Below are 24,416 nucleotides of genomic sequence, written 5' to 3' on the forward strand. Positions count from 1 at the left end.
TGGGCTGTGCCACTGAAGCCCAGAGCCACCCCTGGGGCTGTGCCTCCACTTTTGGGGTTTGTTTTATCTCTGTAGAAAGGGCACAGCTCCAGCTGCACTCACTGCTCCCATCCCAGGAACCACAGAGTTTTCCTCCCTGCCTGGATATAACAAAGCAGAGCCATAAAGATTTAGAGTAATAAACACTGGCCTTTAGGGTGCTCTCAGCTTTTATGGGGCTAATAAGATTTTTGACTTACATGGGAGGGAAGAGGCAAACAGAGCCTTTATGAACCTGCAGGCCTTGTTGGGGCTCCTGCACCTCTCTGTGATGAAAAGCTGAGGCAGCCTGCAGGCAAACCGCAGCAGAGAGAGCTCCTGTGGATGGCTCTTAATGGAATATCCAGGTTTAATTACCTGTCTGATATCATGCTGTGAGAGCAGGGAGAACTGCCCTGTCTGAGCCTCATTGTCTCTTCCCTCCCTCTGGCCAAAACTGGGACCTTCCCTTCTTCTCCTGAGACCATCACTACTGCCCCAAATGTGCCACAACCCCCTTGGTGAGCAGCACCAGCAGCATTTCCCAGGTGTTTGGGTCCAGTTGGGAACTGGTTTTATCATCACTGGCTTAATGGCTGATAAAGTTGGGATGTTGTTAAACAGTGGGAGTCTGGGACAGAATCTGAGCCAGAAGGAAGGGAGATGTTGAGTATAAACAGGCATAAACTTCATTATTTTCTAGAAATTATTTATTTAAAATTTAAAACCATATTACTTCATACAGCAAACTGTGCACTTTGATATATCACAGTGTCTTAAAAAGGAAAATAATCAGAATTTTTTCTTTTTTTTTTTTTATTTTTTGGAAATTGTATTTACATCAGTCTAGAATGATCAGCAAGTAACACAGTTACTATGAAACCAAAATTGTTACAAAATGTTTACAAAAAACTATATTCATAGAAATTCTGCATGTCCACAAAGGAAAATCCCCTGAATGTCACGGAGACTATTTTTTCCTTTTTCCCACTCTTTTCTGTTTATTTATTTTTTTTTTTAAATTTTTTTATTTTCTTTTTTTTTTGAGAAACATGTCAAAGTAAGGTACAGAGCAGAGGGCTCGTGATGCCAATGCCTGGGGGTGCCCCTGCCCTGCCAGCCCCGAGCACTCTGGGTGCTGGGGTGAGCACTGGGTGAAGCCACCAGGACCCACAATGTCCCTTTGCTGTCACCTTCCTGGAGAGCCTCTGTGCTGGCACCCAGCCCAGTCCCAGGCGGAGCAGTGGGTGCCCAGAGCTGGCTCCCCTTTGCATATTCCATCTCTCTGTGGGTCTGTCCCCTCCACACCAGACCTGACACATGCTGTTGGTTGACTCCAAACAGAAATTCCACCCCGGGGAAGCTGCTGGCTGTCCCTGCTCTGTCTCACGGGACAGTTGGAGGGAAAAAGCAAGTGATAAGGGGATGGTGAGCCGAGGTGACAACAGTTTAGATACAGTTTAATAACCCAAACCTGCTTTTTCTGTACTTCTGCTCAGTTTTCCAAGTGAAGGAAGGAACAGCGTTGGAAGTCAGATGAGTTCAGACTGAGTTGTCGCCAGTCCCAGCCAGGTCACGGACGTGCTCAGGGAAGGCTTTGAGGCTTTGTCATCGGCTCTGTCCCTTCCCAAGCCCCCAGGGACGTGGCTGTGAGGCACGGGGCTGGCTGCTCCTCCTCTGGCATGAGCACACATGGCTTTGGAGCACACGGGGAGCTCCGGGAGCTCTCCTGGCCGAGCTGCCCCCGGTCCCGCAGGAAGGCTGGGGCTGACATCCTGCACGTCCCCTCAGGTCACAGTGAGCGGGGCCAGGGGCAAAGGTCTGCACCAGCTGGGGTCCCTCTGCATTTTTTGGGTGCTGCAGAGCATTCCCTTGTTGGATGTCAAGCGTTCCAAGTGGTCAACACAAAGCCATGGTGTAGATGCAGGAATTTGGCTGCAGTTCGTGGCTGGTTTAGGGGTGTAGGGATGGAAGGAAAAGGGTTTGTACACCAGTAATTCCAGATGCTCACCTGTTACATTTGTGAGTAAAATCAAATCAGGCTGGTGTCAATAAATAAATGGGGTTTGTGGTATTAGCAATATTTATTTATTTTTTTAAAAAAACCTGCCAAGAAGCAAAACGAATGCTGATTTCTGTGGTATTTTACTCTCTGGACATTTAAAGCCAGTTTCAGGCTTTGTTTGCATCTCTGCCTTTTTTTTTTAAGAGCTTAGAAATCCTCAAGGAAAACATAAAATCTACTACTCTGACAAGCCTAAGGATTTGCAAAGGAACACAGAAAGCATGTCATTAGCTTTGGGAAGCTGCCCCACACTTCAGCTTGTCCTCTGCTCAAGGTATTTGTGCAACAAACTAGTAAGAATCTGCTATGCCCATTGCATTGGCAACTTTCATCCCTAATTTTTCATGGTTTTTGTGAAAAGGTGAAAATGAATGTAAATTCTTTGCATATCTTTACTTGAGTCAAAATATGACACATCACCTGGCTTTGCTTGGGGTCACTCTGTTGTTTCTTTACATCATGGAAAAAGCAAAATAAGGACAAACTGTGTTCCATGGTAGGGTGGGGGAGCAGCTCTTCCCCCTTGAGTTAATCTGCTAATTCTGCTCAGCTGGAGACAGCCTTCCCAACTGAGCATGGAGAGGAAGAGGTGGGGAAAAATCCAAAATCAGTCAGGTTTGTTCCTTTGGGCAAGGATAAACTTTCCAGAATGGCTGTGCAGCTCAGGAGAGCTTGTGGTGGCCTCAGCACCCTCTGACCCATGGCCCAGGGCTTGGGCGCTGCTCCATCCCTGCCCTCCACACGGGTGGGGTCCTGCAGGGTCTCTGTCCCTCTTTCCCATGCAGGGGAAGGCTGTTGCTGTTTTCTCCACCACCAGTGGTTAAACCAGAGCTTTTAAGCACCTTTGCATCACATGTGTGACATCCTGGGTTATGGTGGGCAGAGGAATTTCCATTTGTTTAATTTTGTGGATGATTCCCACTGGCTGCCAGGTTCCCTGGCAGGGATGGAGCTGAGGGAAGTAACTCAAGGGTTACCTTAGGTCAGCAGAGGGGTCTTTGGTAATTCTGCCTAAATTCATCTGCAGGACCAACCTTCTGGGTTAAGCAACCTGAAAATAAGAAAACAATTCATGGAAGATTTCCTAAAAACATTTTAGTGTGTGTTTGCTTAAATCCCATGGAGAGGCTGCCTGAGGGGTGGCAGTTCCTGGTCAGAGCAGGAGGGATCCCAGGCTTGGCTCTGCCTCTCCCAGGTCAGCTCTGGCTGAGATTCATCTTTCAGGTCCTTGATGCCATGGAGAGCACTTAGTCCTAAACCAGGCCCACAGTCCCTCCCAGTGTGGAGCTGCAGTTCAGCACTGCTGAATTTCATGGAAATCGGTACTTTTGCCTCTTGGAAGCAGCTCTGCTCCTGCTGCTGCTGCTGGAGCCTGTTGACATGGTCGCTTCCCATGCTTCTCTGCAGGAGAGACTGAGCTTTGCAGGAAGAGCAGAGACAGAGCTGAGGACCTGGAGATCACAGTGTCACCCTGGGCTGGAGCTTGGCTTGGGGAGCGTGGGTGCTGTCACTCGGAGGTGCAGGAGGTCCTGCGCATGCCACGCCGTGCCCTCCCTGGCCCAGAGCTTGGGTACATTTCAGGCTCACCTTCCCCTTCCCAGTCAGCTGCCCTGGATCTGCTGAGGAACTTGTGTCACCTTGTGCCACCGCGCTGCCACGTGGCTGTCCCGCTCCGGGGGGCTGCGGCCAGCACAGCCGTGAGCTGAGGGCCACCGCCAGCTGCTCTGGGGCAAGCACAGCCTCCCCCATCCTGGGGCTTCCCGGATGCCTCTCCCATTCCAAAAATGTGCTCTGTGTGTCGGTGTGGATCAGGTGCTCACACCTGACCGAGTGTTCCTGTTTATTGCCGTGCTGATGGAGCCACGCTCGCGGCTCCTCCTCACCCGCTCGGGGTTGGCTCAATTCTGCTTCACCTCCGCCTGTTTGCAGTGTGTAAACATCAGACTCCTGGGTGGTGGTTGGACTCCATGAGGCCTGGAGGATCGAAGCATTAAAAAAAAAAAAGGAATGAAAAGTAACAAAACAAATGCAAAAAGCCCCAAGACCCACGTTACTGTCCGTGCTTGGAAGTTCTGGCTCCTCTGCGGTGATGGATGCAAAGGCCTTGTTCTCGAAATGCTGGCTTGCAAAGGCCTTGTTCTCGAAATGAACAAACCAGGCTTTTTTTTTTTTTTCTTTTTTTTTTTTTTTTCCTCTTGTTTTTTAATCCATTCTTCCCTAGTTCAGGGTGCATCCAGCCGTGTCTGCCGCCATTCCTTCCCTCCCACCCCCCCCCAAGTGCCATTCCCTAGGGGAACACAGGTGACAGTCCGGTGTTGCAGGTCATGCTGTCCTTGCCGGGCAGCCGGCGGTCGTTGAAGGTGTGCATGTTGATCACGGCGTCCGTCTTCACCATCACGGGGGGCTGGGGCTTGTGCTTGACCCGGCGCTGGCAGGTGAGAGACAGCCGGATCTCGTCGGCCATGGCGCTGCAGAAGGAGCGCTGGGGACAGTGGGGGTGATGCCTTAGCATTGCAGCTTTTATAATTTTGGCTTTTTTTTGTAATCCTGCAACTCGTTAGCGTGGAACTGTAAAGCTCATCAGCCACTGTTCTCCCATTTTATTGGGGACAGTGAGGGTGATGCCTTAGCATTTTAGCTCTTGCATTTTTCAGATATTTGTCATCCTGCAATTTGTTAGTGTGGAACTGTAAAGCGCCTCTCAGCCACTCTTCTCCCATTTTATTTGGGACAGTGGGAGTGATGCCTTAGCATTTCATCTCTTATATATTTTTTTTTTTGTAAACCTGAAATTTTTAGTGTGTAACTGCAAAGCTCCATGGCCTGTCAGCCACTGTTCTCCCATTTTATTTGGGACAATGGGGGTGATGCTGTAGCATTTCAGCTTTTATAATTTTCAGATATTTGTAGTTTGTTAGTGTGGAACTGTAAAGCACCTGTCAGCCACTCTTCTCCCATTTTATTTGGGACAGTGGGGGTGATGCCTTAGCATTTTAGCTCTTATCATTTTCAGCAATTTGTTCATGTGTAACTATAAAGCTCCATAGCCTGTCAGCCACCGTTCTCCCATTTTATTGAGGATAGTGAGGGTGATGCCTTAGCATTTCAGCTCTTTTTTTTTTTTTTTTTTTTTGTAATCCTGTAATTTGTTAGTGTGGAACTGTAAAGTGCCTCTCAGCCACTCTTCTCCCATTTTATTTGGGACAGTGAGGGTGATGCCTTAGCATTTTAGCTCTTACATTTTTCAGATATTTGTAATCCTGCAGTTTGTTAGTGTGGAACTGTAAAGCTCCATAGCCTCTCAGCCACCCTTCTCCCATTTTATTGGGGACAGTAGGGATGATGCTGAGACATAAACTTTAAGGAATTTAGAGATTTTAGAGGAGCTCCTTCTACTGGGCAGCTTTCCTTTCTCTGTCTAGTCCATCATGAGGGCAGCTTGCTTTGATTTCTGGTCATGCACACAAGTGCACGTTCCACTTACTGCACTGGGACAACCAGGGCGGGAGAAGGACATAAAAGCAGTTCTGCTGTTTCCTGGACACTGGTCAGCAATGATGGGCTGTGTCTGTGAGTGTGGCTGAGTTGTGGGACAGTGTGAGGCTTCCTGGTGAGCCCTGACTTGTTCCTCTTTGAATGGAACTGGGGAGAAGGCATGGGAGGTGATTTCAAAAGGGTGTAACAGCTGAGAAAGGCCCCTCCTAGGGACTTCTGCCTATATTTTAATGATTTTTTTGTCAGCTTGCTCTAAACCACCCTACCAATGTGTCCTGCTCTGGCTGCAGCAGCAGCAGACTCTGATCAGAGCAGATGTGACTTTCCCCTGAGTGGAGGCAGTCATAGGGACAGCCCAGTGAGCCTCTGGGGATGGCATTTTCGGGGTGCCAGGCTGGATCCCTCTGCCCTCTCCCTGCCTGTCTCTGGGGTCAGCATGCACAGCTGGGCTAAGGGGACACAGAGAACCAGGGGGAATCAGTCAGTACCTGCTCACGCTCCGCCGTTTTGCGCAGCTTGTAGATGAACTCCACCATGGCCACGAAGACAGACAGCACCAGGCCTGCTGCCAGGACAATGAAGATCCCCCCGATGTTCTGAACACCCAGAGCACTGGCCTCCTTGTTCTCATCCTCAGGGCAGCCATTCCCCCGCCACCACTTCTCCTTCATGACATGGAGCTTGTCCTCCTCCTGGAGCTGCAGGATGGCGATGGTGATCTTGTCCCTGTACGGTGACCCTGGGGGTGGGGACACCGTTAGGCACAGAGGGAAAGGGGGACACAAATCCCACCCAGCAGGGAAGGTGTCTGTGTTAAGCAGTGCAGTTCAGACCTCTCTTCAACGGGCAGACAGTGGTATTTGGAAATTTGCTACTGGGAGTGGATTATCTTAATCACCGATTGGAATATTTACCAATATAACTGGATGGAATGTGCCTGAGCTTGTCTGGCCCTTGCTGCTTGATCAAACAGTGGCACTGTGATGTTTCACCCCACAGACACTTTTGCCTGGCTGGGTGTGTGGTGTTTCACCCCACAGACACTTTTGGCTGGCTGGGTGTGTGGTGTTTCACCCCACAGACACTTTTGGCTGGCTGGGTGTGTGGTGTTTCACCCCACAGACACTTTTGCCTGCCTGGGTGTGTGGTGTTTCGCCCCACAGACGCATTTGCCTGGCTGGGTGTGTGGTGTTTCACCCCACAGACACTTTTGGCTGCCTGGGTGTGTGGTGTTTCACCCCACAGACACTTTTGGCTGGCTGGGTGTGTGGTGTTTCACCCCACAGACACTTTTGCCTGGCTGGGTGTGTGGTGTTTCACCCCACAGACACTTTTGGCTGCCTGGGTGCTGCAGTTGGGACATGGAGACAAGTCCAGGCCTGCAGGAGCTCTGGTGGTGCTGGGATGGAGCTTCCCCCCATAACAGGGGCTGCTCCTGGGGTTTCCCTCTGGCAGAGAAGCTTTAAGGGGATGGTGAAGGAAAGGAGTCGGTTCTGATGGAGGGTTTGGATCCAGAGCTTTATTCTGGCCCTCAGGCCTCTGAATGCAGCACCAGCTCCAACAGAACTCCCTGAGCCCGTGGCTGCTGCTCCTTTAACCCCGGGGAGAGGGGCAGGGAAGGGGCAGGGAGGCACCAAGCAGGGACAGGAGGGGAGGGACAAAGGGACAAAGGACACCTGGATGGCCCAATGCCCCCCAGGGGTAGAGGGCATCCTTTGGATCTGCCAATCACTCGAGGCCCTTCTGGAATGCCAAGAGTGACAGACAGTGCTGGGAGGGGAAAGGAGAGGTGACTGACACACCTGGGAGGGAATTATCAGGGGAGGAACTGGATTTCTGAGGTAAATGCTGAAATCACAACTCAACAATCACCTGTTCTGTGTTTGTGGTGACCAGCTCCCCTCGGGGGCACTGCAGAACTGTCACTTACCCATGGGTGTCCCAATGCCATAGCCTTTGGTGTCGATGAGCCCCCCGATCTGGGTGAGGTTGCAGTTCCTCTGGGTGATGTACTCGATGGTGGTGGACTCCATCAGCAGAGCATAATCAGCTGTCAGGGTTCTCTGGATCCCCTCCTCATTGTTCTTGACCAGTGCCGTGGGTTTGCTGCTCATGAACGCCCACATTTTTTCAAAAGTGGAGATTTTGGATTTCTGGAAAAACAATACCCCCCCCAACCCCAAAATAAGAATGAATTCTCCATTTGCTGAAAGCTAGTAACTTTTCAGTAAATAATAATAATAATAATAATAATAATAATAATAATAATAATAATAATAATAATAATAATAGTTGAGAGTAGATCACACAATGGAGCAACCATGAATTTGACTTTGTCTTAAATGCCTTCACTGCCCAGCATTGTTTAGATTTATGCTGCCTTAAAAAGACACAAGGGTTGCAGCAAACACCCCACTGTGCATGTGCTTCAGGTCCTTGCAGCCCAAAGCCCTGCAGCCCCCTCCACTCCCAGTCCATTGGCAGATCTGCTTAAATGTGTTCACTTCCTAACCAGCATTTGTTTACCCTGTAATGTTTCTGCATGCAGAAAGAACAGAGAGTTTTGGAGGACGTGGTTTTCTCTACACACACTCTGATATTTTTGTCTTTCCTCAAGCATGGCAAGGAAACGAGTCTCCTCTGAGATATGTGCAACTGCCAAACAGATTTAACGTACCCACGTAAACAGAAGCACAGAGATATTCAAGAAGATTGTCTTACGGCTAAAAATAAACATGGATATTCTTTCACTATCAGCAGACATTCTGTTGCAAAGGATGGAATATGTTTTCTAGCTTGCTATTCATGTGAATGTTTTTTTTCTCCTTACAGAAAATGTGTTGAGAGAGAAGAAATGTGGTTATTTTATGTCTTGCCATAACATTTGAAAAGTACCATTTATCTACGAGCACCTTCTGAGTTGTCCCTGTCAGTCATCACGAAAGGCACAGAATCTCAGAATCCCAGAATGGTTTGAGCTGGGAAAGACCTTGAAGCTCATCCTGTTCCCCCCTGCCATGAGCAGGGACACCTTCCTCTAGACCAGACTGGCTGGTCAGAACTGGCTTTAGCTCAGGAAGATTTCCCAGACAGGCAGAGCAGTGTCCTCTTGCCCCTTTGCTGGTCCCAGTCCCACTGACCCACAGTGGGTCAGTGCTTCTCCCTCAGACCAGCCCTGGGACAACACTTGGATATTCACACTCGTGTTCCCACTGCTGCCAGCTCCTTTATGCCCCATTCTTCTTTCCTGCCCCATTCCTTGTTTTTCCTGGATCTGTTTTTGCCTTCTTATTTCATAAGAGGCAGCTTAGGCAGCCAAACCTCTTCCTCCCCTGTGCTGCTTGGTGAGCCTGGAGCTGGCTGATAAGTCAGGGGGCAGATAAGTGCCTGTGCTGTGTCTGGAATCAGGGTGGCCTCTCAGCAGCTGCTGCACGAGGAGTGGCTGCTGCAGAGCTGTGATTTCAGCCTCGTTTATCTCTCCACAGGTCTCTGTCCTTCCATGAGAAAGCAGGAGATGGAGCCCAAGCCCAGCCCAACTGCTGCTGCCACAGCTCCCCATCATTTTGTCAGTATCACCCAAAATGTGCCAGCACAGGTTCTTCTGATAAAACCACAATAAATAATGGTGAGGTAGCTGAAAGTCCCTTGTAATGCTTCGTTTTCCAAATGCTTTGCCCATCCACCTCCTTTATTCCAGCATGTTTAGCCAAAGTTAAACAAAAGCTCATCACCCCGAAGCTGGGTAGGGCTGTCCTGTTCAAACAAAGGCTGTTCCTCTGCCTCTAACCCTGTGGGCCCCTTCTCCTGACTGAAATACCTGGGGATTCATTTCTTCTCCATTAAAGCTTGTGCTCGTTATAATCCACTTGATGAATGCTCAGCAGTGGATGTGCTGGAGCAAACTTCATTCAAGAGGCAGGATAATCTCCCTCGCTTGAAAATCTGGACCAGTGCCTGTAAGGTAGATTTGTGGCATCTATCAAACCTCAAAGAGCAGCAAGAAATGTAGCCTCCAAAAGGATTATTAAATATCTGTACATTACAATGGGTAATTGAAATGAATCGTGTGCTCAGCTGGCTGATAAGGACTTGTTTAACATTTATATAGTTCACATCAGAGGCCTCTGGGTTCCTTGGCTCTCCCTCTCTCTTCTTCTCTTTCTGCATTTAATGCTCCTTGAGTGTTGACACAGAGCTTTTAACATCAGTGTTCTCCCAGTTTAGAGCACAGAGCAAAATAAACTGGCAAAAAATCAATAGGCTGCATTTAGTGAAGCAAATGGGACTTGCATGAGGCACTGGACCTCTTCAGGCAACTGAAATTACACGAGACAGGGCTCCCTGGAAGAGAAAAACCACTTTTCTCTTCTTCTCTTAAATCACTACTCCTGACCAGCTTGAAAGGACTTAATTGTGTTTGGGATGCCAGGAAGAGCCCAGATTTGTCACTTCTGGCTGTGCTGCCCTGAGCCCAGCTCGGCCCTGCCAGGGGTGGAGCATTCCTGCAGCTGGGGCACACCTGGGAAGGGCTGGCAGGGAGGATGGAGCTGCTGTCACTGCTGTCACTGCTGTCACTGCTGTCACTGCTGTCACTGCTCACTTGTGCCTAAAGAGAGCTGGGACAGAGATCTGGGCTCAGGGCTGAGACCTGTGCCCGTGTTCACAGGGGTTCTTGGATGAGGGAAGAGACGAGGATCTGACTCCACGTTTCAGAAGGCTGATTTATTATTTTATGATATATATTACATTAAAACTATACTAAAAGAATAGAAGAAAGGATTTCATCAGAAGGCTGGCTAAGAATAGAAAGGAATGATAACAAAGGTTTGTGTCTCGGACAGAGAGTCTGAGCCAGCTGGGCTGTGATTGGCCATTAATTAGAAACAACCACATGAGACCAATCCCAGATGCCCCTGTTGCATTCCACAGCAGCAGATAACCATTGGTTATATTTTGTTCCTGAGGCCTCTCAGCTTCTCAGGAGGAACAATCCTAAGGAAAGGATTTTCCAGTAAAGTTGTCTGCGACAGAGACCCAGCAGGGCAGAGGAGCTGGGGGTCCCTCCAGGAGGCCATTGGTGCTGCCAGGCCAGCTCACACCCAGCCCTGCTCAGGGCAGCTTCAGGCTCTAAAACCTGATGAGAAAACTGCTTTTCCAAGGGAAAATTGCCCAGCTGTAATTCCCAGCACAGCCCTCACAGGGTGATGGTTTGCTGCAAACCCAGAAGCAGCTGTGGGAGTGATGTTGGTCATCAATCCCCAATCACAGGAGCAGTGAGCGCAGGAGTGGCCCTGCTCCAGCTCACACACAATAAAGCCACAGAACATGTTTTGAAGCTGAAGGAAAAGTTCATTTCTCCCCTTCCTCCTCTCAAATACTTGGGCCACAGTGCAAAGGTATTGCTTATTGATGGGAATTTGGATGTTGTCAGCCAGGACTGCAGCACAGAAATAAGCAAAACCGTCTTAATAGTAATTTAGCAATAAGAAATGCCTTAAACTGTGTTTATTTTGCTGATGTTTTTTCCTGTGTTCTTTATTTGTGTGTACATTTTATTTTGCTGGACCCCTGATTTTACCATAGTTTAACTTTAAAAACTGGGGTTAGTTCCTGGTCTGATCTGGTATTTGCTGTGCTGTGGCTGGGTGCTAATTTCTTCTCAAGAGATTCACCATTTACTTTTAGGAGCTTCATAAAAGAAGCATATCTCAGTTGGCTGTGGGTAAAGTGACCCTCCTGTGCCCCCACATCCTCTGGAATGTCCCCAGGTCCCCCTCAGTGACAACTTTGCTGCCAAAGGCAAATGAGGAGGAGCTGCTTGGGTGCTCTGAAGCATTAAGACAAATGATCTGACACTGGCAGAGAAGTTCCTGTGTCAGGAGCCCTGAGATGTTGGGAATGATGGAGATATTGCTAATTATCAAGGGCTGCTGTGGCTTGTCGCAGACATCTTTTATGGAAAATCCTTTCCTTAAGATTTTTTCCTCCTTAGAAGCTGAGAGGCCTCAGGAACAAAATGTAACCAATGGTTATCTGCTGCTGTGGAATGCAACAGGGGCATCTGGGATTGGTCTCATGTGGTTGTTTCTAATTAATGGCCAATCACAGCCCAGCTGGCTCAGATAGAGAGTCCAAGCCACAAGCCTTTGTTATCATCCCTTCTTATTCTATTCTTAGCCAGCCATCTGATGAAATCCTTTCTTCTATTCTTTTAGTATAGTTTTAATGTAATATATATCATAAAATAATAAATCAAGCCTTCTGAAACATCCTCGTCTCTTCCCTCCTCCAAGAACCCGTGTGAACACTGTCACAGTGGCTCACACAGCGGGCTCGAGTCTCACTCCTGCTCACACGAGTGGAGCTTCTCCTTGATTTATTCAGGATAAATAACACCAGAATCTGCTCTGTTGTGCTCTGCATCTTAATCAGCCCGTGTTAGTGCTAAATGAGATGTGTGTGTGAAAGCAGAGTGCCAGCCCCTGCGAAGGCAGCGACGCCGACGACGCCTCCGAGTTCATTCTTCAGAGTCACAGCTCAGGAGCCACCTTTAATAAGCAGTTCTGCAGGGCCAGCCACCCAAATCAATTAATGGAATCGTTTAGAGGAGCCCCTGCGAGGCATCTTGCCAAGACATATACGCTTTTTTATCAGCCAAATTGGCAAGAAAGGAACTTTCAGGCTTAAGATTTTCAATTCCAGCCTGTATGAAAAAAATAAATTGATTTCCACCAACTGAAGATACTTAGTCTTGAGGATTTAACATTTCTGTATGAGTATCTGTGTACACACACTCACAGCCAGAATCCAAACTGCACATGAGATCTGGCCTTCCATTCAGAGAGGCAGCATCCTCTGCAGGGTGGGAAGGATTTATGAGTTATAATGAACTCTAGATGCTGTTCCTAAATTAATTGATCCATGTTTATTCCTGTAACTCAATCTGCATTGCCAGGGAGTAAAGAGCTTCTCAAAAGTTCTTTCCATGAAGTCAGAACATGCCAACAAAGCTCTCTCTTCTTCCCTCTCTTGGTTTGCTTGGCTGCACAGGGCCAAATTTTGTGGGAGCAGAATCCCTCGTTGTGGGGCTGTTCCAGAGGGGTCCTGGTTCCACTGGGACCTTCTGCAGTGTCCCTGGTGACTCACAGGTCAGTGCTTTGGGATCCATCTCATGGAACAGCATGCAAGGTGTCTGCCTTCCTCTTCCTCTTCCTCCCATTGTCCATTCTCCCCAGGATCAGGGTGCTGCTCTCCTCCTGCACTCCTGGGGGGATCCAGCATGGACAGGATGGGCTCTGACAGAGGGGCTGCAGGGCCCAGAGGTGCTCAGGGCTGGTGTGTGCAGCTTGCAGCTGATTTCACAGGGAGAAAGGAAGGAGCTGGTGGGACAGGAATGAATTTGGGGAACAGCCACACAAAGAGCCAGGCAGCAATTTGGGCCAAGTATAGCTAAATATACTAAAATATATAGGTAAAAAATGCACTAAATATACTAAAATATACTAAATATATAGGTAATCCACGGAGCAGGTGAGATCCTCATGGGTGTGCTGCCATCAGCCTTTTGTCCCACAGTGACGGTGTGTCCAGAGCTGCTGGGATGGTGTGTCCAGAGCTGGGATGGTGTGTCCAGAGCTGGGATGGTGTGTTCAGAGTGGGATGGTGTGTTCAGAGCTGCTGGGATGGTGTGCTCAGAGTGGGATGGTGTGTTCAGAGCTGCTGGGATGGTGTGTTCAGAGCTGCTGGGATGGTGTGCTCAGAGTGGGATGGTGTGTTCAGGGCTGGGATGGTGTGTTCAGAGTGGGATGGTGTGTCCAGGGCTGGGATGGTGTGTTCAGAGTGGGATGGTGTGTCCAGAGTGGGATGGTGTGTTCAGAGCTGCTGGGATGGTGTGTTCAGAGTGGGATGGTGTGTTCAGGGCTGGGATGGTGTGTCCAGAGTGGGATGGTGTGTCCAGGGCTGGGATGGCGTGTTCAGAGTGGGATGGTGTGTCCAGGGCTGGGATGGTGTGTTCAGAGTGGGATGGTGTGTTCAGAGTGGGATGGTGTGTCCAGAGTGGGATGGTGTGTCCAGGGCTGGGATGGTGTGTTCAGAGCTGGGATGGTGTGTTCAGGGCTGGGATGGTGTGTTCAGGGCTGGGATGGTGTGTTCAGAGTGGGATGGTGTGTTCAGAGTGGGATTGTGTGTGCAGAGCTGCTGGGGTGCTCAGGACCTGCAGGAATGATTAAGGAGCCCTGGCTGGTGGAGGCTGTCTCTGCTGGAACCCCTGGAGCAGGGCAGAGGAAGGGAGGGAAGCCTGGTGCTCCCAGTGCCACCCATCTGAGGGAGGGTGGATGCTCAGCTGCACCTGGAGCTCTGTGTGTGACAGGTGTCCCCATGGAGGTGGCACTGACAGAGCAGCTGAACCAAACCCACCTCAGGAATTACCCAGGTGAGAACAAAGACCTTGCTGGAGCTGGGAGAAATCCTGTCTGCCCCAAAAAATCCCCCTGGACAGGAAGGACAAGCGAGCAGAGCTCCCCACGTGGGAGCTCCCACTGCTCCAGTAATGGAACTGCTTGTCAGAAAGGACATTCCTGAGAATTCATCTCCATACAACAGTGATAATAAAAAGGGAAAGGAAAATACTCTGCATCAATAAACCATGCCAAGGCAGTTAGAAGCCTGAAGTATGATTCTGATGGATAATGATATGAAGCAATAAATATGCTGTGTCCTGATGATTGTTAAAAGAGACAGTTTCCTTTTATTCCCATATAAAACTCATATTGGAAGGCACAGTTAAAGCACACAGTTACAGCCTGCCTTTCCCTGCTGGCTCTTCCAGGGTTATTTGGCTCTGGAAAACATCACCACACATCTGCCTGTGCCATGGGCAGAGCAGCTCCATGGCAGGAGGCAAACTGGGCATTCCCAGAATCACTAAAGATCAAACCACCCCCTCTGTGGCTCTTCATCAAGCTCTGCTGCTGCCTGTCAGAGTCAGGACACACGTCCAGGGAGGACAGGGGCTTCTCAGCCAGATCAGAGCCAGGAGACATGGGAACAATGCTCCCTCTGTCATTAAAATCCAGCATGTTGCCTTCCTTTAATGAGTCTTGCCAATTAAACTGCTGAGTCCTCATCAAGCTGCCATCACCCTGTGCCTGCTCAGATCTTGCAGCACCAGGCACAAACTGCTTGGTAAAGCCTGAACTGTGCTAGTCACATGGATTTCCTTCTGCATGAGGGTGGTGGAGGGGGAAGGAGCCAGAGGTGAGGGGGAGCCAGCTCCCATTGCTGAGCCAAAGCCTGGGATCTTCCTTTGGGCCTCTTTTCTTGCCAAGGTGATAATTCCTTAATCATCCTTCATTTCTATCCTTTTATTCTCTCTCTTTTCAAACTGGGTTTTTACAGGCCAGCAGTGGTTTTAAAGGTCATTTTACATCTCTCAGTTTCTTTCTATTTTTGAGGCTGTGGTGGAATCTGACTGACTTCTGAATTTAATTATGCTTTAAATAGACGAAATTAATGCAATTGGATTGTGATGCACTGGTAGTGTTACCTTGCCCTGGATCTCAGAGGTTAATAAAACTGGATTACATTGATATGAATACCTGAAGGACAAGAAAGATATTTCAGCTGTAAAAAATACAGGTCAGGGAGGGCACATCTGTCCAGCTGTGGGTTTCATTTGGGCTCTCCTCTGTCCCTGAAGGCTGGCTGGGTCAGCCTGGGGGCTCCATGGGGCAGGGAAGGAGCTGGATGGGTCAGATGTGGAAATTGGGATGATGCTTTAAGGAATGTAAGATGTTTCTGCAGGGCTTTAATACAAGCTGCACTTTGGCACATGCTACATTTTAGGGTGTCCGAGCCAATACTGGGTAGAGCCTGCAAAAGTGTAAAATTAAAAATGTTTAATTTTGTACCTGTGACTTCAGTTAACAACAGGGACGGGGATTTAGCCTTGGTGGGACTCAGGTGAGCAACAGTCTCAGTCTGGGCAAGATGTGAGACTGCAAGAAGCTGCAAGAAGGAGCAGCAGGGGCAGCTTGGGAGGATTTCTGTCTTTGGATCTTTGTCCTGGCTCCCGTTGGCATCTCTGCCTGGAAGGCAGAAAGCCTCTGCCCGGTCTCACCTTGAAGAAGGTCATGGTAGCTCCATCCTTCACTGCTCCATACTCTATTTTTGTCTGCTTTGCCAAGTCATCTGCCGAGTCGATGGGGGACTCCATCCTCTCCACGGTCAGGAAGGCCGCGAGGTTGGCCGTGTAGGACGAGATGATAATGAGGGTGAAGAACCACCATATGCCACCAATGATCCGTGTAGACAGGGCTTTGGGCATCAGCTCCGAGCCTGGGGGGGACAGGGGAAGGAGGCCAGAGGAAATAGAGGGAAAAAACCAATTCTTTGTATCCATATGTACATTTTATATATATATATATATATATATGGTCAGGTTTCACTGTCAAAACTGTTACAGCCATGCAATTAAAGCCAACCGGTTTTGAGGCAAATTATCCAGACATCTTGCATGTCAGGACATCAGTAGACAGGGCTTTGGGCATCAGCTCTGAGCGTGGGACAGGGGAAGGAGGGCAGAGGAAATAGAGGGAAAAACCCCAGTTTTTGTATCCATACGTACATTTTATGTACATAAATATATATATATATGAGATCAGATTTCACTGTCAAAACAGTAACAGCCACGCAATTAAAGCCAACTGGTTTTAAGGCAAATTATCCAGACATCTTGCATGCGAGGACATCAGTGGGGTTTTTGTAGCATTTGCAGAAAAACCCTCTTCCTTGATTACTGACCTTGGGTACAGTGCCCAATTTACAGGAAACATCCAAACTGAAGTAATTAACTGGGCTGCTTTTATGAGATTTAAATAGCAAGCTATTTATGAACTTTTATGAGTGTTTTGTTCTGCCATTTAAAAAGGGCCTTGCTTTTATACAGATTATTTTCAAAAGACTCACTCTGGGGAGTGTGTTCAAATACACAAGGTTTAAAAAAAAATCAAACACCAAGAGAAAGGCACTATCAGGGTCCAGGGCTTTGAATGCCAGTCAGAAATGGGGAAGCAGGAGATGTTACAGCATAAAAGGTGTAGTGGGTCTGGAATGACTTTTATTGAGCAGACATGAAGGGCTAAATGGGTTGTGCTATTTTTGTAATCACCCAAAACACCTTTTAAAGCCAGGCAAGAGCTTTGGGTTTGAAACAGCTGTGCTCAAAGGATTTATCAGCCTGGAAAGTGCAACAAAGATTGGGCTTTGCAAAGCAATTTTAGGCAGTGTGGCATCAAAGAAGAGCATGGGGTGTAGTTTTCCTCCCTTCAGAGTGCAGCAAGGAGACACCAGGAAGAGGAGGAGTCCTGGATATTGAGGGTGCTTTGGTTCTCCTCAAGATCCTTCTTCTTCCCTCTTCCATCTCCGGCCCTTTGATGCATTGGATGCTGTGACATCAGTCTGGCTTTGAAATATTTTTCTTCTCAGATGCAGAATTGAGTTAAAAAGAATATAGCTCTTTTCATTTATCAGCATCTGATAAGAGGGATGATTCATGCTGCTAAACCGCCTTGCTGGGAACTGTCACTGTCCACGAGGGCAGCTGAGATCCAGGAGGAATCTCTATTACAGGCAGCAGTGGAGCTCAGAGCAGCTCTGTGCCTGCCACTGAGCCAAGGGTGTGCTTCTTTTGCTCTCTGGATGTAACCACTGATACATGGTAAATTAAAGTGTGACAAATGTTTGACATTTTCCACTTATTTCTATTCCTGGATTTTCTGCAATTAGATCGCAGCTGAATTTCGTTCCTTATTCAGAGCTGCTCCCTGCTGCCTTCTGAACAGATTTATTCTGTTCGTTGCATCTCTCTATTCCATTCACACACACAGGGGTGTAATCCCATCCCTGTCCCATTTCTGGGGTCCCTGTGACCCTGGTGGCTCAGAGTGCCACTGGCAGCTCTCCTGAGGGGCTGCTGGGCACAGGCTCCAGGGCAGCTCCTCCAGGCTGGGGGAGCTTCAGGGCATCTCACACTGCTCAGAGTGACCAGGGGAGGGGAAAAATGGGGATGGAGCAGAGGGCAAGGCACCCTCTCTGCTGGAAAAGTTGATTTAGAGCAGAGAGAGAGGCAGGTCTGAGATCCTGAAATGGAACAACACTTCCACAGCTGTGTTCCCCCACACAATGATATCAATATACTGTAGGTGCTCTGGAGCCTCACCCTTTTCTAGTGGCACACGTTGGGCGCCAAATTTTGTCCTTGTTTAGGGCAAATTTGGGAGACAATCTCCAAAGGGGGGCCCCTCCAGAAAGCAAACCCACATGGCCCCTCCCCTCAACCAGTTTGGGAAGAAATGGTTGGAATTAACAGAAATAGGAATTTGCAGAGTCCGTGGGATGTGGGGGAATGAAGCAGCTGAGGGAGATGAAGGCAGTGCTCCTCCTTGGAGCTGCAGGGGCCAGGAGGTGCTGGGAGGTTGCATCCAAACCAAATTTTGAATTTAAAAAGCCCTAAGAGCAGGGGGGTGGCCCTTACCTTGCTGCATCAGCGCTCCCATCCCAAACCAGAAGCTGTTCAGGAGGGTGAAGTTGTTCTCCACGATGTCTGAGCCCGGGTTACAGGGGTGGGCATCATACCACTCATATGGGCTGAACCTGCAGCACACAGGGAAACAGAGCTCCTGATGATGCCTTGAGGGGCTCCTGGGACAGAGACTAGTCAGGATTAAGAGAATAAAGTGGGGATTTATTAAAAGCCTTCAATAGATACACCCTGGCCAGCCAAAGCCTTCCGAGGCTACACCCAAAATGGTCACGAGTTTTTCATACAGTTATGAGTTTGGTCCATTTGCATATCAGGGGTTAATCCTTAATTACAGCTTCAGGTAATGAAGTAAATTACCCCCAGTTTGCTCCCCACATTTCACTGTTGTTTATACTTTTCAGGACCTGAGGCTGTAGGGTGTCCTTGGATCTCAGGCCTAAAGTGATTGTTTTGTCTGACCAAAGTGTGAAGATAGTTAACCAACAATTCTATATGGAGCTATGCACTAAGGCAGCACAGGATTTGAAAAATATAAAGGCTACAATCTTGAGGCATCACTTAGTTGGGATGTGGCAGGACAAGACCCTAAAGGAACTGGAAAAAACAGAGTCTCAGTGCCTCTGGTGCTGCTGTGCGGGGGCTGCTGACCCTCTGGTGCTTTATGGAGAAAAAGGCAAATTCAGCCCAAGCCACCCAACAGCTGTAAATCTGTGTCCTGCATTCTGGAGAGCAGAGGCCTGGGAAGCCAAGTCCTCCTGAGGTGTCTCAGATGGCTTCCCCAGAGCCTTTGGTCACTTTGGATCATCTTTTCACTACTGTGTCCTACAACAGAGCATGTGATGGTGGGATGGGATGGGATGGGGTCCAGACACATAACCTCTTGTATATACCAGTTCAAAAATGTGGGAAAAAATGGCATTTTTGGTTGACTAAGGAGGAGCCTTGGTCATTCTGCAGTATTAGCAGGGACAAATTTGGTATTTTAGGAGATTCTCCCACCAATGCACATGGGAATCAGGGTGGGATTTAGGTCACTGAGAAGCAGAACCTTCCATCATCCTGACAAGCAGGAGTTTGGCCCAGTCAGGGCACTGGCAGAACACTGGAATGTGGTGGCAGTTTGCTGTGGACAAACTTAATCCCTGTGGGGATGAATTTCCATGGATAGCCCTGCAGTTCTTGAGCAAGACTGAGGGAATTTCCAAGGAACATCTCTGCAAATTCTGCCCAAGATTGGCAGGCAAGCACTGCTGGGAATGAGCTCATTTAGCCAGGATCTGGGGAGGATGCTAAACAGGAGAGATGTTAATATTTTTAGAGCTGTTTATTTACATTTTCTGAGAGTCCCAAATTTTGCAGAGATTAAATTAAAAACATAATTGGTATAATTGCTTTTGAACCAGGCATTAATTATCATCTCTGCTTCCTTCTGGAATCCCTGGAGATTCACAACAGCCCCTTCTCAAAGCCCAGCCCACAGCCTCTATCAGGAGATGCTTCCCTCTGTAATTCCCCACCAGATGTGCCACCACCCAAGGAGAGGGTTTGTGGCTCCATTCCAGGGTGGCCTCGCTCAGACAGTTGGATTTGTTTGGAGAAGGGCCCCAGATCCCTGCCAGGAACCTCCTGGCACTGAAACCTGCCCTGGGCACGTGGGAGTGCTGAGCTGTGGTCCTGGCAGTGCCAAGAATGGGAGGGGTCTGGGGGAAAACCATCCCTGAGGATGGACAGGGCACAGCCCACAGCTCCTGTGGCTTTAGAAAAGGTTACCCTGGAGGGGCACAGCTGTGCCACTTTTTGCTTCTGTCTTCCACCTTCAAGTTACAGTGCAATGAGCTCTCCTTTCCTCCCTGGTTTATCTCACCTTCCTGCAGCAGGGACTGTTCCCTGTGCTGGGTTTGGGATGTGGAACCCCAGGTCCTGCTCAGGCTGCACCCTGGCATTGCTGCTTGTTCATCCAGGTTGGGCTCTCCTTGCTGCTCACCCTCCTCTGCTCTCTAAATCAGAGGAAATCAGCAAGGAAACAAGAACCAGGCTGAACTCAGACCTGGCTTTACATGCTGCTTATTCCTTGGAAGTTGCTATAGATTCACACCAGAGGTGGATAAAGGATGGTGTCTTGGTCCTTTCTGTCAGATAAAGCCAGAGTTCAGGAATTAGATTAAAACTTTCTTGGGCTGCCAATGAAAGACTATGAAAAAAGAAAGGGAATGGGTGAGATCAATGAGCCTGGCAAGATGACATGCTGGAGAACTTCAAGGTCTGAGCAAAAACCTACCGGTGCAGCTCAAATGACAGAGAAATATTCAGAAATCTGCAAAGCAGCCACAGCCTCCAGAGCAGAGAAACCATTAGTGGAAGCAAGAGGTAACGAAGGAAGGAGGGAGAGGAGCTCATTGACCCCAGAGCTCAAATCAATTGGGGAATTCAGGATCCTCTGTGGCTGGCTTCCCTCATCCTCACATGCACTCTGGGCTCTGAGAAATATTTCATCAAAACCTAGCATCATTCTCCTGCCTCTTTCAGCTTTTTGGGCGGGAAGTTGAAGCATTTGGAAGAAATTTGAAAGATCTAACACAAAATACTTTTGGGTCTAAATTGTGTCTCCAGAGAAATTTTCAATGGACTACTTCCATTGTATTTGCAGGGAATGTCCTGATGAAGGCAGGAATGATGCATCTGACTCCATGAAGAGCTAATTTTAGTTTTTGACTCCAGAAGGCTAATTTATTGCTTTATAATACTATATTATATTAGAGAATACTGTACTAAACTACACTAAAGAATACAGAAAGGATACGTACTGAATGTTAAAAAGATAATAATGAAAACTCCTGACTCTTTCCAGAGTCCCAACACAGCTTGGCCCTGATTGCCCAAAGAGAGAAAACAACTCACAGCAGAACCCAATGAAACAATCACCTGTGGGTAAACAATCTCCAAACACATTCCAAAGCAGCAAAACACAGCAGAAGCAAATGAGATCAGAATTGTTTTCCTTTTCTCCGAGGTTTCTCAGCTTCCCAGGAGAAAAAGGGTGAAAGGATTTTTTTTCAGAGAATGTGAATGCCACACCAGATCTTGCTGCAATTAGAATGAAGATTAAATCCACCCACCCACCCACCCTGCCATGCAGCCAAAGGGGTTTGGTGTAATTTGGAGGCTGTTTGAGCCCAAGGACTGGCACCAGAAGCTCCAGACACAGCAGGCCAGGGAGCTGTGAGGCCAGCCAGTGTTGGTGGCTCTCTGGGGGCTGGGAGCTCCATCAATAGTGAAGAAAGGCTGATTAAAATGACAGATGAACCAAATCCATCCTTTGCCTGCCTCTAAATAGTTCCTGAGTCTGTTTTAAGTGGCATTGACCTATGGTTATGGCATGAGCAGAGGGCTCTGGTGCCTAGTTCAGAAGAGTCATGTTTCTGAATTAAGGCTTTTCTATTTTGATTGTGGTTTTCTGCTGAGAATTGGATTTCAGAGGCCTTGCTGGGGTCAAAAGCAGATATTGTTTCCATTACTTCAGAATGCAATAAATATTTTCCCTGTGAAATCTCTTGCCTTCCATCTCTATGTGTTAAAAAGACCATTCCAGCAGAATTTTAATTACCCCGAATACTTGGTGTTATTTGAAAAATAGGATGACAGAAGAAATGTCAGGAGCAAAATGTGAAAAAGGAACTGTAATTGCAGTATTTTATGTGTTGAATTTAGTCCAAAAAAATAGCCTGATAGGGAAAAATTGTTCTACAACATCATAATTGATGTGATGGAGTGAGGTGCTCAGGTTCATATCAGAATAAAACCTGAGACAAAGCCACAGTTCTTCAGGTTTTTATCCCTCAACATCAGCCAAAAGCCAGGCAATGCTGCCATGCTTGGACAGACATCCCTGTTTGTGCAACGTGGTGACTGAGGGGCTTCACATCAGTGCCTGCCCCAGCATTTCCTTCAGCCTTTCTGCAGCATTTCCCATGCAGATGCAATTTGCACATTTAACATGCTTTGAAACTGGGATCTGGACAATTTGGGCTGGATTTGGTCATTATAAGCTGGGAAAAATAAGCTCCAAAATGTAAAATTGTATTTGGATTGTCCCTGCAGGCCACAAGAGCAGGTTGTGCCATTGAAACCCACTCAGCTGTGCCCTGCCTGGATGACAGGGACAGACAGACAAGGGCTGTCTGTCAGCTACCACAGGATTTTCCTTCTCATGGTTACCTTGGGTGCACATGCCCAGAGGAGAGTCCTGTGCTGCTGAGAGCACCAGGTTATCCCTGACAGGCTGGGTGGGGAGGGAAGGCAAGGACAAGGCAGAGGGTGATTGCAGGATCTGGATCAGGGAGGGCCCTCCATATCCTCTGAGAGGAAAACTGGACGCTGACAGTCTGGTCAGGGAGAAAGTCAGATAAACTTTCCCAGGTATTGCTCTGAGGGAGCTTTGAGAAAGCTCAGAGAAAGAATTAAAATAATCTTTAATCTTTGCAGCTGGTGTTTTGAACTTGTTGTTTAGTTGTAAGATGTGTACAAGAAGGGTGCTCCTCATTAGCCAGTGAGGTGAGGGGTGTTGATTGAGGACCAATCAGGTCCAGCTTTCTTGGAACAGTCCATAAAAGAATGTGATATTCAATAAACTTCACTTCTGAGGAGACCTTGGAGTCTGTGTTGCTTCATTCAGCTGTCCCTGATACAACAGTGACAGAAAACAAATGTCCAGCTCTGTCCCCGTGCAGAGGAGGAACCAGAGGATGTACCTGCCTCACCTTGCATGTTTAACATGCTTTGGAAGTGGGGTCTGGACAATGGGGGCTGGATCTGGCCATTATGAGCTGGAAAAAACAAGCTCCTAATGTGAGCACTGCAGGTGCTCACAGCACTCGTGCCCAGCTCACTCTGCTGCTCTGTGTAATTTGGATATGACAGAGTGAATGCAGGAAATCTGCTCTAAATGCCCCCCTGGACTGAGGGATGATGAAAATTGTAGATTTGCTGTACCATCAGGGTTAATGGAGTCTGTTTGCTCCAGCTCTGTATCTGATTTCTCCTTTGACTCCCTAATGCCAGTGGATGAGGGGGGAATGCTCCTGATGGATGCTCCCAGGGAGGTGCAGCACACCGGGCCTTGAGACCAAAACAGGCAGGGTTCTGAAGTCCCCACTGCTATAAATTCAACTGGAAATAATGAGAAATGAGCATCAAACTGCAGAGTGGGCTGAGGAATGTTTCCTGGATGAGGTGTTTATTCAAAATATTCCATTGAGGGCTGTGTGTGGTCATGGAGGGCACCTGCCTGCAGGAGGGGGAAAGTGCTTTGTTTTGATTTGAAAAGGTGGGATCATGGATTGAGAGCAGCCCTGGACTGTGTCTCATCAAAGGCCCTGTGGAATTAACAAGACATGCAAATGTATGCAAATTCTGCCTTTAAACATAGAAGATTTAAACATGCTAATTAGATGCATATTAATTTTGTCAACAGACACAATGTCTGGTCCGTAGCAAAGGCATCTCCATTCTTTTGATATAGGGAAGGGTTTGTGTGAGCTTTACAGAGACAGAAGTGGGAAATGGTGGGGGAGATGGGAGCTCAGGTCCCAGCAGAGGCTGGGAAAGGTGTGAGCAGAGAGCATGAATGGACAATGACACAGAAATACATCTCTTCATACACCAGGAGGTGCTGACAGAAAGGCTGCAAAACTCCTGAAATCTTACAATTCTTCCATGCTGTGAGAGTGTGAAAGTGAAACCAGCCAGCCCCATGGGGATGGACCAGGGGGGGATCTCAGGGGTGACAAGGGCTTGATGCTGCAGCTGCCAGCAGGGACCCCTTACCTGGCTATGACAAAGAGCACACAGCTGACCCCCAGGTAGGCCAGCAGGATGTACATCCAGATGTCAGGAGAGAGAGGGTTGAGGAAGGAGAACACGCTGGGGTTGGTCCCGTTGGGCTTCCTGTAGAGGATGCTGACGCCCAGGGTCATGAAGGGCTTGGAGAAGTCAATGGCTTTCTCCCGGACGTGAGTGATGGTCAGAGGAGCCACAGCCAGGTCAGCTTTCTGCAGAGAGGGGAGGAACACAGGCAGGGAGAAAGGAGGAGTCACAAACCAGGGTGTTTCCATCCCCTTGGAGACACCACAGCTCTCACACGGCAGAAACAGGCCAAGGACCCCCAGAGTGCAGCCCTGGGCTTCCCCCCTGCTGTTGCACATGTGGTACACATTTGGTGAAGTACAGATGTTGTGGGTACAGTGTTTGCAGTGAAATACAGATGTTGGGGTTCAGTGTTTGCTGTGAAATACAGATGTT

The 24,416-nt window shown here is 48.3% G+C and overlaps 1 protein-coding gene across 1 annotated transcript in view; it reads right to left on the reverse strand.

The window, feature by feature from the left end:
• Positions 1-710: 710 nt before the first annotated feature.
• Positions 711-24,416, reverse strand: part of GRIK3 (glutamate ionotropic receptor kainate type subunit 3) — a 132,387-nt gene continuing 108,681 nt past the window's right edge. Inside the window, exons 11-16 of the mRNA XM_066565008.1 lie at positions 23,943-24,166; positions 18,111-18,229; positions 15,696-15,913; positions 7,509-7,731; positions 6,067-6,317; positions 711-4,565 (exon numbers count right to left, since the gene is read on the reverse strand). Of these exons, the coding sequence (XP_066421105.1) occupies positions 4,371-4,565; positions 6,067-6,317; positions 7,509-7,731; positions 15,696-15,913; positions 18,111-18,229; positions 23,943-24,166 (1,230 nt within the window). The 3' untranslated portion in view covers positions 711-4,370. The remainder of the gene's footprint in view (positions 4,566-6,066; positions 6,318-7,508; positions 7,732-15,695; positions 15,914-18,110; positions 18,230-23,942; positions 24,167-24,416) is intronic.

The sequence above is a fragment of the Molothrus aeneus genome, chromosome 23 (assembly GCF_037042795.1).
Source record: "Molothrus aeneus isolate 106 chromosome 23, BPBGC_Maene_1.0, whole genome shotgun sequence".
NCBI lineage: Eukaryota > Metazoa > Chordata > Aves > Passeriformes > Icteridae > Molothrus > Molothrus aeneus.